General features: G+C 42.5%; 1 protein-coding gene across 1 annotated transcript in view; it reads right to left on the bottom strand.

Annotated features, from left to right (window-relative positions):
* Positions 1 to 16397, bottom strand: part of CLPTM1L (CLPTM1 like) — a 28667-nt gene extending 12270 nt beyond the window's left edge. The window contains exons 1-9 of the mRNA XM_069853352.1: positions 16177 to 16397; positions 13869 to 13969; positions 13055 to 13244; positions 11873 to 12015; positions 9981 to 10059; positions 6333 to 6450; positions 4306 to 4400; positions 2401 to 2485; positions 617 to 720 (exon numbers count right to left, since the gene is read on the bottom strand). Of these exons, the coding sequence (XP_069709453.1) occupies positions 617 to 720; positions 2401 to 2485; positions 4306 to 4400; positions 6333 to 6450; positions 9981 to 10059; positions 11873 to 12015; positions 13055 to 13244; positions 13869 to 13969; positions 16177 to 16356 (1095 nt within the window). The 5' untranslated portion in view covers positions 16357 to 16397. The remainder of the gene's footprint in view (positions 1 to 616; positions 721 to 2400; positions 2486 to 4305; positions 4401 to 6332; positions 6451 to 9980; positions 10060 to 11872; positions 12016 to 13054; positions 13245 to 13868; positions 13970 to 16176) is intronic.
* Positions 16398 to 17589: the final 1192 nt, after the last annotated feature.

Genomic DNA, 17589 nt, shown 5'->3' with positions numbered 1-17589 from the left:
AATTAGATCTGCAACCAATACTAGACAGAGCGATCTTCCCTTCCCATTACTGTTGACTTTGTGCTTTACTACACATAAAGCAAGCTTCTAATCAGTACCTGCAACTGGACATGCTACACAGGCAGCAGTCTCCTCCTTCCCCAGGCACCTCAGTCACAGCCAGGAAGAAAACTGCAGACCTGCAGCACTTTCTGACGGCACACAGCCTGCCCTTTGACAAACGCTTCCATGGAGTCAGCTGACATGGTTATACATGCCTGGTCAGGAGTGATGCCTATCAGACGGTGTGATAAGAAAGAACCTCAGCATAGCTCTGTGTTTGGTTTCCACGATGCCAGCTGGCCCATCCCAGGAAAACCTAGTACTTTCAGTTTAGTTACCTGATAAAGGGATGCAAACTTGTCTATTACTGAAAGCCAGTTAAACAATGCTGCTAAGACAGCACAGAATCATAGAATGGTTTGGTTTGGAAGAGACCTTAAACATCATCCACTTCCATCTAGATGCATACTACAGAAGTATTTTCCCAGTAACTAGTTTAGCATTCTTTTTCTACAATAAACTATGGATGTTGCTACAGATACTGATATTTGGTTCTAGAGCTTTAGAAACTCACCTCAATCACTGCACCAATGCCTGCTGGGATAAGTACCAATAAACTTGTTTGTTCATCCAGAAGGAAAAGAAATATTACCACAGTACTAAAGCACCGCCAAAGCACTAGATAAAAAAATGAAAACAAAAGACATATTAACATTTAATTGCACAGCTGAGATGACAGAATACTGTTGCGGCCTATTTACTATAATTCCATCTTATACAGCTTAAAGCACGAAATTTTCCTGTATATGTCTTGATATATCAAGTAGTCCTAGAAACAGTGATCTATAAACCTCCAGACAAATAAGGACTGAAAGCACTTTATGCAACCCTTATCACAAAAGAGGAAGGGAAATCAGACTATTTAAGGAAGACTTCTGTACTGCAGCAATTCAGTGATGTATCAGTGCTATTATGAACTACCTTCATGATTCTTCTCTCAGGGAAGCTGAAAGGCTGTGAGTTAACGTAATGTCAGCCTTTGAAACTCATGCAACTAATTTAATGTTTGTGAATGTGAAGAACAATATTTTAGAGTTACTTTTCAGGTTTTGCAAAAACTTTGGATGCCTATAAATGTCTAGCAACTAATTCAGATTTGAATATCTATCCTCCTATACAGGGACAGAAAGAGAGAAGAGCTAAAACACACTGACACATCAGTAATTACACTGTACCATTCAAGGGCAATTGCCTGTCCCTCTTCTCCCTCAGGGCAAGAAGGAGACAGGCAGAAATGTGACTAAGGCTTGCTAAAGAGAGGATGGAACCATCAGTTACTGGAGACTAAAGACTGATTCTTTGACAGTAAGGTTAAAAAAACCACCTTTGTCACTCAGTCTAATTTGACTTTACTTACTTTTTAAACTGGCAATAAACTCTTAATTCTGACATTCCATGGACCGTTTTCAATTTTCACTAACGTTTTGGTGTACATACACCAACAACAGCATAAATGCCTCACAAAACCAAACACTCTCCAGTAAAGATGATAAACAGATTCTCCACATGAGAAAAACATGCTGCTGACCACCAATATTTAGAAAGTCCAGTTTTTTTCCTGGTATTGATATCTCTCACGTGTTTTAATCAATCTGTAAATATGGTAGAATTAGGTCAAATGTCTCCAGGTTTATCATTTTGGTTTACACTCAGAATGGAAAAATCTATTAGAAAGACAAGGAGTATTAGCATAATAAACAACGCTGGCATGTTAAATCTCAAGCATCCAGGGCTAGCTACTACCTTCATCTGTCTCTAGGAAGGCCTGACAACGTCACACCACAGTATTTCTTTCGTCTTTCCAACAACCAAGTCAATTCAACCCTCCCACAGCTGCTCCTACTGCCCCTGCTTACACCAAAGCCCAAATCAAACAGCGTTACACTACAGCATTTTTCCCCAAAAATATTTTTTAGTATCTCAGTATCTACAAGGAACATATGGGACTCGCAGAACAGCATTATCCATGACAGCACAATCTCTCCACCCATGGATTTCTTCTGTTCCTCATTCTTTTCTCAAAGTATTTTTCTCTTCCTTCAACAAAGGAATTCTGGTGACTTCGTATTAAATTTATTCTCAATTGTAAGAAAGTCGAACCTCAGAAGTGACGTAAAGTGCTTAAAAGCAGGTGATACCTGAGCACAATGCTGAACCAGCCTGTTAGCCATCACCTTTTCATACACAAACACATCTCATTTTGCCATCTTGGTGAATCTATGAAGTTTCGACTTAGACTAAAACCACACGGCATACATTAGATAGCACATGCACAACACTTCACATTCTGGCCCTTACCCGCTTTTGTAGACATCCCAATCATGCTCCTCTTTTTCTTCCAAAAACTGATGTCATTTTTGAATGCAAGGAAATCAAAGAGAAGCTGCAAATAGCAAGAAACACACTTATTTATTCAAACATGCAGCAGTTAAAGACTACCAGTTAAACTGTTAAAAATTCATTTAAGATGGAGTTGCAAGAAAAATCTGGTTTAGAAGCCTCAGAAATAAAAACTAAAATGAAAAACTGTCTTAGAAGCCCAAGGACCCAACCAGTGCAAAAGCACAGGAGGAATTCCACCTATTGTTACAATGTTGCATTCCATAAAGAAAGTTAGTGACCCAATATAGGGTAACATATTATGAGAGGATGAAGAACTGAGGATTCCAAAGAATTGCTCTCCTCCTTGACAGACCAGGGAAAGCCACAGTAAATTAGATTAAAAGTGCTTTGTATCAGGTTGATAGTCAATTTAGGCTTGTATAGTACCAGAGTCTTTTAAAAAAAATCCTAAAATACAGCAAGCAATTTTCTTCTATTTCATCACGAAGAGTTGATCTGAACTTCAAGGGCATTTTAGCATTAAATTTATTTTTACTGGGTACTTTTTCCAGTACTTCCAGTATTTGTGTTTAGAATAGCATGGAACAGAAAGGAAAAGACTGTTTCAGTTTTAAGAGACCTTCAACAATCAGCTGGCCCAACTGCTTGACCACTTCAGGGCTGACCACAAGTTAAAGCATGTAGTTAAGGGCATTGTCCAGATGCCTCTTAAAACACTCACAGGCATGGGGCGTCGACCGCCTCTCTAGGAGGTCTGTTTCAGTGTTTGACCACCTTCTTGGTAAAGAAACACTTCCTAATGCCCAGTCTAAACCTTCTCTTGTGCAGCTTTGAACCATTCCCATATGTGTCCTCTCACTGGATACCAAGAAGCACCTCTCCCTCTGCTTCTGCTCCTGAGGGAAGCTGTTGAGAGCCATGAGCTCACCCCTCAGCGTTCTTTTCTGCAAATCAGACAAGTCCAAAGTCCTCACAGGGCACTCCTTCCAGCCCTTCCACCAGCTTTGTTGCCCTCCTCTGGATGCATTTGAGTACCTTAACATCCCTCTTGAATTGTAGGGGGCCAGAACTGCAAACAGTACTCAAGGTGAGTCCACACCAAATGCTAAATACAGCAGGATAATCATCTCTTTTGACTGGCTGGTAATGTTGTGCTGAATGCACCCCTTAATGCTGCCAGGACATTTTTCAGTATTTCCTTTAAGCACTCACTGTCTTTAAAAAAAAAATAAAAAAATTAGCACAGACTCAAAAAATGCTTGGGTCATAGAATTTTAATGAAAAAGTTTATTTCTTTAATTTGGGCAAATGATACACGAAAGGCAAAGCATATCAGAAGAGCTAGTCTCAGCCTACAGATACCTTACAATGTAATTAACAGGGAAAAAAAAAACCCAAATTGAAATGGCTGGGAAGTCTAAGGGTTTCAACCAAACTGTTTGTAATGTATGTATACAGAAACATAGCATGCTCAGCAATTTCTTATCCATCCCAGAATACAGCAATTGTATAAGACAAAAATGTTCAAAGGAGAACAACGAAATCTAAAAATGTTGACAGGCATATTAATTCTCAGTGCTTTGGTTCAGGAAAAAAAAAAAAGTTGAATATCTTATACTTCAGCCAAGATTGTTTAGTATATACCTAGTTATCTCACATTTTTATCTCGAGATAACTTGGTATTGGAAATACAGCTGACTTGTACCAGAAACCTCTCCCACCACTCTACTGAAATGCCTGCTTCCTAGAACACTTCTCAATAAAGAGATAAAGCTCAATAAGAGTTGAAGTTCAACCCATCCCCCACCGCTTCTTTTTTTTAATATGCTATAATTCCTAAAACGCAGTTTGTCTACTTACATGGAATGCTGCTACGAAGAACGTCAAAGCCAGGAAGTACAGGTTAGTATCAACAAAAATTCCTTTAACTTCATCGGCATCCTTTTCTGAAAACCCTAAGAGAAAGAAAAAGTAATTATGGGAGAAGTACTAGACAGTTAACTGCTGTTATGCTAGAGTCCAGTACAAAAGGAATTTTCTATCACCTGCACATGTTTTATTAAGGAATCATAAATACAAAGCAAGACGACAGCTTTATTGTTAAAACTCAAATTGACCCATAATTTGGCTAGTTATTTTGCTCGCCTTAATCAAAGCCCATCAGTTACAATCACACTGATGCGCGTTTAACATGCTGTGTAACTACAATCCAAGCTGAACACCAGACACATAAATGGCAAGACACAGGAAGTCATTGCAGCCTGAGTGGGAAGAGAAAGGATTATTCAACTTTTATTTGATTCAAAAGAAAAGTGAGCCTCACATTAAAAACTGAAAAAATGAGAAAAGGACTACACTGTGGAGGACAAAAAAGGTCAGTGGGAAACATGGCCATATACGCAAAATTATAGACCACAGATTATGGATCAAGTCTTGACAGTCCTTGCAGAATTAACTTGGAAGCTTCTCGTTGGTAAATGGAAAGAGGCAAAGCATCTTTCAAAACCCACAATCTGTAAGCTGAATACATATTCTCTACTGTCTTATCAAAACTCCTAAAGGAGGAACCCCGGTTTCTTGTTATATGCTGGACAACCATTAATTCAAAATAAGTTAGAGGCTGTCCATGATAAATGGAAGAACGGCTGAGAGAGCTGGGGTTGTTTAGCCTGGAGAAGAGGAGGCTCAGGGGAGACTTCATTGCTCTCTATAACTACCTGAAAGGAGGTTGTAGAGAGGAGGGAGCTGGCCTCTTCTCCCAAGTGACAGGGGACAGGACAAGAGGGAATGGCCTCAAGCTCCACCAGGGGAGGTTTAGGCTGGACATTAGGAAAAAAATTCTTCACAGAAAGGGTCATTGGGCACTGGAACAGGCTGCCCAGGGAGGTGGTTGAGTCACCTTCCCTGGAGGTGTTTAAGGTACGGGTGGACGAGGTGCTGAGGGGCATGGTTTAGTGTTTGATAGGAATGGTTGGACTCGATGATCCGGTGGGTCTCTTCCAACCTAGTTATTCTATGATTCTCAATACAGTTGCCAGCACCCAGGAGTGTTTTTTTCCAGAAAAGCAGCATCCCTTTGAACTCCTTCAGCCAGTCTTAAGAGGCCTCCTTTGTTAACCCAGCCACTGGGACTTAAGTCTACCCTTCCCATAAAACACACATTGCTGCACACTGGTGAGCACAGTACCAACTCACTTTGTCCTATCAGCTGTCTTGTATCACAGCAAGGAGAATGTGAATTTACACATTTTCCAGCGACCTGGGAGTTTTGCTACTGATCTAAGGTGACCTTTTCATAAGTTATTCCAAAAGCAAAATTTTAAATGCTACAGTACACTATCTGCATACTAAGAGAATAAACAGTACCTTAAGTAAGCTTTTTTTTCAGGCAGAAGAGGTACTCCTAGGGTGATAGGCCTTGATACGCTTATCCAAGACAGCCAAGGCATTGATTATGAAAGTTTCACTTATGCCATTCTGAAGAGGCTCACAAAAATTGATGGAGAAGTTACAGGGGTCAAATGCCACACACAAACTCTGAGCAAGCAATTACTTGACTCTTTAAAGACAGTTATTTTAAACAGGCATGTTATACTTGAGGCTGAAAATTCTCTCCCCTATTTTGGTCTCTTACACTTTTACAGTAGTACTATCCAAATATGATTTGTTTTAAAAATGGTTAGTCCCCTCTATATTCTTGTTTCCTACCACATGTCAACATTTTACTTCCACCTTTACTTCAAAGTAAAACAACATAAGATTTGAAGCATTTAACCTTTTCAGCAGCAAAAAAAGAGAGAGTTAAGTGTCATCTACGTACTTAGAAGAAAAAAAATGAGAGGTTGCGGTTTTACTTGGCCTAAAGTGATTAAAGATAGAAAACATACCAAACTGTTGCAGGGAATACACAGCATCCTGCATATGGATCCAAAATCGGAGTTTTCCAAGAGATATTTTGTCATATGACACTGTAAGAGGTAGCTCTGTTGTTGAACGATTTATAACCTGTATTTCAAAAAGACAGAGTTTCATTTTTTTTATTTAACACACTATGATTTAATCACAAAATTTTAGAGGTCAGTTTGTTTTTTGAGAGGGAATGAGATCTTAAGATTTCTATACTATACTTGAAGTCTTAGGGTTTTTTTCCAAGAAATCCTAAATAAGCAGTTTGTTCTGTTCAACTTCTTACAGCAAGCTCACTGTTTCTGTATACAAAAGCCTCAGAGGCATTCACATAAGATTCCTCCTGCTGGTCAAAAAAAACCCAAAACCAAAACCAAACCTCATATCCCAAAGGCCACAGACAGAACTTCACTAAGTTGAGGCCTGTTTTGGGAGAAATTAAAGTCACAATTTATATCAAAACAAAAGGTCAGGAAGCAAGATGATGCTTCTTGCTTGGACTGGTGAAAACACCGCAACTAAAGCTAAGCAAGCTACCCCGCTTGCAAACTTTGGGACAGGGGGTATCACATAAATGTTCGTACTGCTCCAATTAAGTTCCAGCTAATCCTACTGTATCTTCCATACTTCAGCTATGATGAGAACTATGTGGCATCTCCTTAAGCTAGGAAGAAACCTCGAATTGCCTCAGCTCTTTCTGCATGATAGCTGACTGTCAAATAGGTGTAAAACAAAGAATAAAAAAATGCCATTGCAGATACTGACTGGGCTTCTCTGCAGCTACCTAAGAACAAGTTCAAGCAGCATGATTTAAACTTGCAAGGATATCTCGAGACTAGGGACAGGCAGGCACTCTGAATTGCGTACAAACAATTCTCAATCTCACTACCCTCCCAAGACCCTATATGCTTTTCAGACAGTGGCAGAACATGCACGCATGCAAAGGAGAGAAAGGGAAGCTGGGGAAGTTTTATAAATACAGAAGCGAGAAAGCTTGAGAAACTAGAATAGTACCAGGGATCTCAGAACTGTTTGAAAAAACAAAACCAAAACCAGCAAAATCACGTGAAACCAACATGGTTAGAGCTGATGACAGAACGCTGGTGAGATTCTACAGTAATTTACCAAAAGCTACATAAACATTTCCAGGGTTCTCCCATTTTAAAGGATGCCTGTAATTCCTCCATTCTGATTCCAATTTCTCAGTCTACCAAAGACAGCATCAAACACGTCTGGGAGAAAAGGAAGAGAAATTTTATCTGTGCAGGACCAACAGAAAAATAAAAACTTTGCAAATGCATGGGCAAGTGACAAGCAGCAAGTGCACTTTACACAGACAAAGCACTACTAAGCACAGGGAGAAAATTGTATTGCAATAAGAGATGGAGATAGGAGTTCAACACCACAAGCAAATGAATGTACAAAGATCAGAAGAATGAACTCTTTCTCAATTAAAAGCCCACAAGCGCTGCCTCACAACCTAGTAGATGGGTGTGAAGCCTTCGAAAACTAGACGGTTACCAGACCTCTGCAACACAAGGTACTATTGTTTTATACTATGGCCTCAGCGCAGCACATATTACTTCTGGACCTCTACTCTGTAGTACTACAAAACTGCACGTAAACAAGGAAAATAACGTTAGTGGCATGAATATTAATGTTTTCTCTTTATGAAATCATAATCCTACACAATCCCCAAACCCCTGGCACAGCAAGAATATTTAAGAGTGTGAGAACACACAGAAGAAACCCCAAACTACTGCACATACTGTAGAAGATCTGTATCTGCGTCAAAGTAATAGTCAGTTTGGAATCGACATGGCCTAGCATAAGCAGGGAGAACACATCTTCAGCTCCATGACTTTAGGTTATGCATATCAAAAAGAAATCTATGCCCCTATTTACAGTCAAATGCCAACCTTGCTCCAAAAAAAGCTGTATCATCTTCCTCCCCTTATTCTTTCCTGCTCTTCACTTACCCCTCGTTATCTCACAGTATGCATACTATTAGACCATTCTTTCTGCAAGACTTGTGGGCAGTTTGGCAAGTCATTACTGAGAAGTCACATAAGCCAGTGCCAAAGTGGAAGTTTGCTAGTTTTGATGGAATAGTCTTCACAGCACTTCTCTGTAACTTTAACGACTTCAAGGCAGAGAGTTACAGTAGTATTAACCATGACATGCATGACAACTGCAGGAATGGCATTAATAACATGAGAATGTTGACTTTATTTGTGAACAGGATACACGACCAGTTAGGAGCTTGTATGAATGTACTCAACTGAATGTGCTGAGAAACTCAAAACAAAACACAATGACCACTGATAAAGACATCACAAAATTATATCTAAAGAAATACTGGACAAAACTATCTGCTACCAAGATTTGAAACAAATGCTCAGGAGTTTATTTTGCTGAAGCAGTTTGGGGTGGGGGGGAGATACAAGTTCTTAAAGATTCTCCCCAACAGTAAGTAACAAAATTCTTTCTAAAGTTAGTTAATTGGAAAGACAATTTAGGTTGTCTACGGAAAATTTACATCTACCAAGACTTCTACCTAGAAGATGCTGAACCCAGGCATACTTGCTTAGCAGTTCTGAGACATTCCTCAAGACATTTGTTCTTAGAAACTCCAATTGCTAAATTCCAGTCATGTACAACTGAAAAGAACTGCAGGGCTTAACTTAGAGCTGCTAACATAAACACAGTCTAGATGCAAGGGACTGCCATGTGTAATTTGTAGTAAAGGAACTGCATGATTTCCTACAAGAGAAGAGTTGGGCAAAAACTGAATAGAGAAAATTCTACTTACGTGTATGAGTTGCGTTTTTTTTTTTTCAGCTGCAGGGGTGACTGAAAACTAGAACAGGTTGCCCAGACAGGCTCTGGCATCTCCATCCTTGGATGTATTGAAAACCCAACTAGAGAAGGTTCCGAGAAACCTGCTCTAGGTGACCCTACTCTGAGCAGGGGCATTGAACTAGCAAGCTCCAGATATCTCATCCAACCTCATCCTTCTGCGATTCCATTATTTAAGTTTCTAAGCCCTGATTTGTTTGAGTGCACAAAATCACTGGATGTACTGCAGTACCAAACTTCCAGGTGCTGAAGTTACTCTAACGTGATAGAGAGCACCACCAGAAAATTTAACCACAAGTGAATTTTCTGCAGATAAGACAATTGTAACTGATTTATCTCAGCATAGCTCCAGTATCAGCTGTGTTCAATATGCTCACCTCCCTCGAAGATATTGGAAGCAGCTCTGGGATGCTAACACAACTTCATCACCTTATGGAGTCAAATCCCTCATGAAACTGCTCCTAACACAGCTGCTCTACAGTGGTGTCCTCCATATCCACCCAAAAGGCAGAAGCAAAGGAATCTAATTATCTTTTGGTGGAACAGAAGGGAGTGCTTGGCAGATATTTTTGCCAGAGAGGAGTCTCAAAACCCAGATCCAGCCTCTGCAGTTACACCTGTTGACCACATTACATCAGTTATTGACAGTCTTTTTGTGAATTTATACTTTTTCATTACAGCAAACAACCTATAACAAAATCTTAATTAAAGCAACATTGAAAATTAATGTTAAAACTGTCAAATGTAATTAAAGGCATTCTATTACTTACCATCAAATCTTTCACTCTGTTGCTTAGCTGATCAATAAATAATATTGGAAGGTAATGCACTGTCTTCCCCAACTGAACCCTAGGATGTTTAAACATGGATTTTATGACTGTAGTGATCCAAAAAGAAAACTACTTTTATTCAAATTAGCACTCATTCATCGCTTTCAGATCTACCCATGTAGATATTTCCCATCGTATTTTCAGGCACATTTTCCTTTAATTCACAGCAAGATAGAAGCAACGACTCTAGAGTCTTTCATTGAGAGACGTCTGTATAAGAAATTAGACACGTCATATTTCTCTTTTTAGTTTGTTTTTACTTTCTGTATAAAGAATAAGCAAATAAAAAAAAAAGAAAAATAAATTGGCGGCAATGATGCTGAAGCTGTTGCATGACCAAAGTAGAGGAAATTAGAAAGTTTGTTGAAGAAAAAGGTGCTGAAGTTTACTACCATATATTTGTATCCTTTTCCTCAAGTAACCCTTTCCTACTACAGCAATGACAACCCTCACTCGCTCTTCTGAACTTCCAATGACATCTATTTAGTCAACAAAAGCACATGCTCCTGCTAGCATGGAACTTTGAACACAGTGGTTGGTACACACACCAGATGGCTAGATACTACTGAAGAGTGCACAGGGAGCAGCAATCTTCTCTGTCTCTTCCTCAACAGAAGCACTCTGGATTACTCTACCACTTCACCAACTTACGTGAAATCAAGAGAAACTTTGCAGCCCTCGAGCCCTCTACAAACTCAATCACTGGGAAGTTATTTAGCAAATAGTGACCTACATGCAAGTATTTAGCCTAAGGCCCCAAGAGAGACAAATTTTTGAAGTTCTTCAGTAGAAAGAAGAACTACACTGTGATATTCTCAGTAGAAGTCTAAGGAACTAGCATAATGGATCTTTTTAAAGCCTGGAAGTTGAATCTTAGTTGCTGACTAAAGAAAACAAGCCTCTATGTATGATAAGAAAGACTGCATACTAAACATGCAAGGGGCAACAGTAATGCAGAAAACTACTAAACCAAGGCTCAGAAATAGTGCTTGGTTATTTAACTGAAGAGGTTTAGATTTCTATATAATAACTACAATTAAAACAACTGCTAGTGGAATTGCAGCAGGCTATTTCATATCCAAACTATCTCCTGTACAACGCAATAACAAAACAGCACTGATTCAGTATCTAAACAAACCCAGAAAAAAATATCTTCAATCATCAACCTCAATCCAATCCCTTTTTGTTATCAGTCTATCTTATGAGTTGCAAAGTTTTTCTGTTCTGCTTGGGAAGCTTTCCCAGAATCCCAGAATCTGCCGATTAAGCAACTACTTCTGCATTTAACAGGATACTTGTTGAGAAAGGCATCAACATACAGCAGCACAAGCCAATACAACACGATTTATATGGTTAACACTGAGAGTACTTAAAGCAAGCCGTGAACAGAAGATACTGCTACATTTAGTGGCCTAAAAACCTACCCTTGCTTTTTCAGTACTTTCTTGAGAAAACAATATAATGTAAGAACACATGTTGTCAACATAAAACAAAGCCAATCTTAGAAGGTGAAAAAAAAAAACCCATGTCATAGGAGATCATCTGTGACTCTTAAGCACTTGCAGTTTGTACAGATAATTAGCAGATCAAGGGTAACTGGAAAGGTCAAAGTATTCTAAACTTTGAGCTGCCCAGGAACAAGATATTTTCAATAAGGCTACCTAGTATGCAATCTCTTAGCAACAGTCACTACGAAAATGCAAGAATTAAGAGTATTTTTTTCTTGCCTCCTAAGCTCTGTTTTAAATATAGAATACTAAAGGAGGCTTTTGAAAGAAATGTGCAGTTAAGTTTGTAATAACAAATCTAGCAAAATTAAGTCATTCACTTACATCTTCATGTAACGATGAACATCAGCAGGGAGCGATGATCCGTCAAACACAAAGTCTTCCACCATGACATTTAAGGTTAATCTTGACCTCCAGTGAGAGACAGGTTCATCTAGAGCATTGGTTTGTTTTTCTGCTTCTATTTGCTTTAAAAATACAATAAACAAATACTGATATGACAATACAGAACTTAATAGGATAACACTCTAACTCACAGAAGTTATAGAGTCATTAGCTATACCACAAAATAGAAGACCACTAAGAAACAAACACTTGACCTTAAATTTGAGTAGACCAAGTATTTTGATCAAATATGACAGAACCAATTGTAAAGGCCTGCTATGATCTGTCTGAAAAACTTCACTGCCCATTCACAGCCTTGTTCATCAGCATGAACATTCAGCTAATTAATTTTAACATGGTGGAAATCCGGATACCAGACAGGAAAAATCGTTTGAAAATAAGAACTTAATAATAAACAGATGTTACTTGCTTTTCTTTGGATGAACACCACCTGTTCTGACTTTGTGTTGGACTCTAGCCTCAACTAATTTTCTACTTTATTCTGACAGGACTTGGAAACAACACTGCTGGCTACAGTTCTATTTCAGATTTCAAAGAATAAGGTGAAATTCTCAAGCTCCACTTGAATATGAGGTACAACAGTTATTCACAAGTGTTTCATTAAATAGCATTACATTTTCCCACCCCCAGTGAGCAATAGTAGCATTTGTCAAATAATGCTCTCTTATTCTCATAAACTGAAGTGGAAAGAACATCCGAAAGAAAAAGAAGCAATTTGACATTGATCATTAACTAGTGTCAAAATCAAGTCATCATCTCTGTTTTCAAAAGTTCCACAAGAACACAATTCACTATACAAAGCAGCATTAGGCAGTTACAGTATGATACAGTATTTCTACCAAAAGCAATGAATCCTTAAAAAGGTAATGAATGTTAGCAAGGGAAGTGTTTTATTATAACAGCATCCAGTGTTATCAAGGACTCTACCTCTGCTATTCTGAGCGGTCTGCTATTAGCCAGCTGACAATCAAGAAGAGGGGCTTTGATTTTTCTCCTCCCCAAATATCATCACAACAACCGCAGAGATGCAAGAACAGATGCTAAACGAAAAGAAATTACTTCTTTTGCAGCTGTTCATCCACAGATGGAAAAAGCACCTACCTGTGTGGTTGATTCTCCAGTGAGCAAATTAATCTCTTCTGGTTTAGGGACCATGTATGTGGTCAGAGGACTTACTATATGCACCTGCTTACTGTCACGCCAAGGCAAAATACCAGCATGATGAAGAAATATATATGCATATAATGTACCATTATTTCGGGTTTTCTTTGGTACAGAGACATTCACTGTCCTAAAAAAACAAAAAGAAATATGTTATGACATATGACATGTTGAAATATTTTGCTATTATGCATAAGGATCGCTGTTTTGGACGCAAGCAAGAAAAGGTTGGGGACATTAAAAAAAAAGAGATCAATTTATGCATTTTCTGTATTTACTGGTATAGCTTTACTTTGCACTGTTTCTTGCAACTACAAGATGATTTTCAATGCAAAAATGTTTGTCTAAGAACCTATTCCTCAGTACCAAGTGAACTTAGCACACTATTTCCATCAAGGCACACACTTTACCAATGTTTAACTCAAGAAATATTCTAGGAACCTTTAATTAAAGAGAAAAATACTGGTTTCATTAACAGCAGCATTTCATCCTCAACTCTAAGGCTGAAAATCCAACTAACACCTCTACTACCTTAAGATGGCAAATATGGTTATTACTTTGTGAAAATAAGTGTATATTGAATAGTCTCTACAGGATACAAAACCAGCTTTAACCCCAAAACAACACAACAACTTTACTCTTTCAATGTAACTGACGTGAACAGCCTGCCTTGCTTCATACTTACTTCCATACATATAATTACTAGCTAGGATACATACTTCAGAATTAAACAACCCACGGTTTGGATACTTACCTTTCAAATTTGGACTCAATATCAAAATCCTCCACATTCAAAACGAGATCTACATTACTCTCAGCACCAATGTTTGACCGTGTTGTAGTATACACACTTAGCTGAAAACAAAACACAGCACAGAGAAATCAGAGTACAGAAATATGAAGTTCATGCATTAGTATACTTAGAATACAGACCTGTATGCCCTTCAGTTTCACTAATTTCTGCAGTCACAAAGAATCATAGAATGGTCTGGGTTGGAACAGGCTTTAAAGATCATCCAGTTCCAAGCCCCCCTGCCAGGGAAACCTCCCATTAGACCAGGTTGCTTAAAGACGCATCCAGCCTGGTCTTGAACACCTCCAGGGATGAGGCATCCACGATTTCTCTGGTCCACCTGTTCCAGTTCCTCACTACCCTCACAGGAAAAAAATTCTCCCTAATACCTAATCTAAATCTCCCTTCTTTCAGCTTAAAACTGTTACCCCTCTTTCTATCACTGCGTTCCCTGATACAGCCCCTCCCCAGCTTTTCTGTAACATGGTGGCTATACTCACTAGAAAGAAAAAGTGTACACAAAAAAAATGTCTAAAATAGCTTTCAGTTATCCATCCCCTCCTTTGGGGGGCAGAAACACATCGTAATGCAGACACTAAAAACATTTTCATAGGACAACCTATACTCGAAGTCAGAGATTTCCAAGCAAAGTGAGCCACTCCTCCAGCTGGGCTGCCCCATTCACTATGCACGCCCTCAGAGACAGGAAATCAAAATCCAAAACATGCTTTCACTCTACCCAAAGAGCAGCCTGGGGCATCACCCACAGGGCAGGGGTCTGCTTGGACCACCGGCCAGCCACGTGCTCCCAGGTTAGTCCCCTTTAAGTACTGGAAGGCTGCTATAGGGTCTCCCTGGAGCCTTCTCTTCTCTAGACTGAAGAACCCCAACTCTCTCAGTGTGCCCTCATAGCAGAGGTGATTCAGCCCTCTGCATAGCCCTCCTCTGGACTTGCTTGAACAGTCTTTCCTGTGCTGAGGTCTCTGGAATTGAACACAATACTCCAGATATGGTCTCACGAGAGTAAACAAGAGGGGCAGAACCACCTCTCTTGACCTGCTAGTCACACTTCTTTCGGTGCAGCCCAGGATATAGTTGCAGCTCACACTGCTGGCTCATGTTGAGCCTCTCATCCACCAGCACTCACAAATCCTTCTCCTTAGGGCTGCTCCCAATCCATGCTCTGCCCAGCCTGTAACTGTGCTCGGGATTGCCCCGACCCGGGGGCTGGACCTTGCATAGCTGCAGTGCTGCTGGGACTGGGGAGATGGGGGAAGAGGGCAAAGAGGGAGAAGGAAAAGAAAATGGGGCAGAGAGAGGTGCAGGGGGAGAAAAGGAGGCGAAAGAGGAAAAGAGAGACGGGGAACAAAAACGGGGGGAGAAGACAGGAGTGTAGAGGGAGAGGAGGAGGGCAAAGGGGGGGGAGAGGAGGAGGGCAAAGGGGGGGGAGAGGAGGAGGGCAAAGGGGGGGGAGAGGAGGAGGGCAAAGGGGGGGGAGAGGAGGAGGGCAAAGGGGGGGGAGAGGAGGAGGGCAAAGGGGGGGGAGAGGAGGAGGGCAAAGGGGGGGGAGAGGAAGAGGGCAAAGGGGGGGAGAGGAGGAGGGCAAAGGGGGGGGAGAGGAGGAGGGCAAAGGGGGGGGAGAGGAGGAGGGCAAAGGGGGGGGAGAGGAGGAGGGCAAAGGGGGGGGAGAGGAGGAGGGCAAAGGGGGGGAGAGGAGGAGGGCAAAGGGGGAGAAGAGGAGGGCAAAGGGGGAGAAGAGGGCACAGGGGGAGAAGAGGGCAAAGGGGGAGAAGAGGGCAAAGGGGGAGAAGAGGGCAAAGGGGGAGAAGAAGAGAGGAAGAAAGAAGAGTAGATATCGAAAGGGGTGAGAGGGAGGTGAAGGGGGTGAAGAAGGGGGTCAGGGGCAATGAAGGGGGGAAGAAAGAGGTATAGGAATATAAGGAGTCGAGAGGAAGGCGAAGGGGAACGGGGAGAAGAAGTGGGGGAGAGGAAAATGCAGCGTTGGGGGAAGAAGAGGGCAAAGGGGGAGGAAAGCGGATGCGGACGCAGAAGAAGGGGGCTGCAGAAGAAGAAGGGGAGAAAGAACGAGGTGTAGGGATAGAAGGGGGCGAGGAGACGAAGGGGGAGCCGGGGTCAGGGGAGCCGCGGGCCACTTGGGCGGCGGGCGCCGCGGTCAGCGGGGTCGGCGCCGCGGTCAGCCCCGAGGAGCCCCGTTCCGGGGCGGCCCCGGCCGAGGGCCCGCGGCCACCGCGCTCCCCGCCCCGCACACCTGCAGCTTGGGCCTCCGCGCCAGGTAGGGCCAAACGCACCCCGCGCCGCCTCCGCCTCCTGCCGCCGCCGCCGGGCAGGGCCGCGTGTAGACGATGCCGTACATCACCCAGCACGTGTGCGCCACGTACACGGCGAACACCCCCACCACCAGGCTGGTGAACGAGTTGCGGCTCAGCATGGCGGCGCCTCCGCCCCGGGCGCGCCGGGCCGCCCCGCGCCATGGCCCGCGCGTCACTTCCGGGGGCGGGGCCGGAGCGCGAGGGGGCGGGGCCCTTCGGGGCCGTGAGGGCGGGGGAGCTGCCCGGGGCTGAGTCAGCGACTCTCAGAGGCGGAGGAGGGTGCGGTCCTCGGAGATCACCCAGTTCCAACCCCCCTGCCGTGGGCAGGGACACCTCCCAGCAGACCAGGCTGCCCAAGGCCGCATCCAACCCGGCCCTGAACGCCTCCAGGGATGGGGCAGCCCCAGCTTCCCTGGACAACCTGTTCCAGGGCCTCACCACCCTCATGGTGAAGAAATTCCTCCTTATGTCTAGTCTAAATCTGCCCCTCTCCAGTTTATACCCATTGCCCCTCATCCTATCACCACAAGCCTTTGTGAACAGTCCCTCCCCAGCTTTCTTGTAGCCCCTTCAGGTACTAGAAGGTCGCTATAAGATCTCCCCGGAGCCTTCTCTTCTGCAGGCTGAATAACCCCACTCTCTCGGCCTGTTCTCATAGAGAAGGTGCTCCAGCCCTTTGATCATCTTTGTAGGCCTCTTCTGGACCCGTTCCAACAGTTCCACGTCCTCCTTATGTTGAGGATTCCAGAACTGGACACAATACTGCAGCTGAGGTCTCACAAGAGCAGAGTAGAGGAACAGAAATACCTCCCTCAATCTGCTGGCCATGCTTCTGATGCAGCCCAGGATACGGTTGGCCTTCTGGGCTGCAAGTGCACAGTACTTTGACCAGCACCTCCAAATCCTTCTCTGCAGGGCTGCTCTCAATCACATCATCCCCCATCCTGTATTGAAATCGGGGATTGCCCTGACCCAGGTGTAGGACCTTGCACTTGGCCTTGTTGAATGTTGTGAGGTTCTCAGAGGCCCACTTCTCCAGCCTGTCCAGCTCCCTCTTCCAATGTGGCAACTCAACTTGGTGTCATCTGCAAACCTGCTGAGGGTGCACTCTATCTCACTGTCAATATCATTGACTAAGATATTAAACAGCACTGGTCCCAGTATGGACCCTTGAGGGACACTACTTGTCATGGATCTCCATCTGAATCACATCCCTCATCTACCCATCTTTTAAACACCTCCAGGGATGGCGACTCAACCACCTCCCTGGGCAGACTGTTCCAGTGCCCAATGACCCTTTCTGTGAAAAATATTTTTCTGATGTCCAGCCTAAACCTCCCCTGGCAGAGCTT

Source organism: Phaenicophaeus curvirostris, chromosome 3 (assembly GCF_032191515.1).
Source record: "Phaenicophaeus curvirostris isolate KB17595 chromosome 3, BPBGC_Pcur_1.0, whole genome shotgun sequence".
In the NCBI taxonomy this organism is placed as follows: Eukaryota; Metazoa; Chordata; class Aves; order Cuculiformes; family Cuculidae; genus Phaenicophaeus; species Phaenicophaeus curvirostris.
Note: the sequence above shows the minus strand (reverse complement) of the source record. Positions and strands in the feature narration are given on the sequence as shown.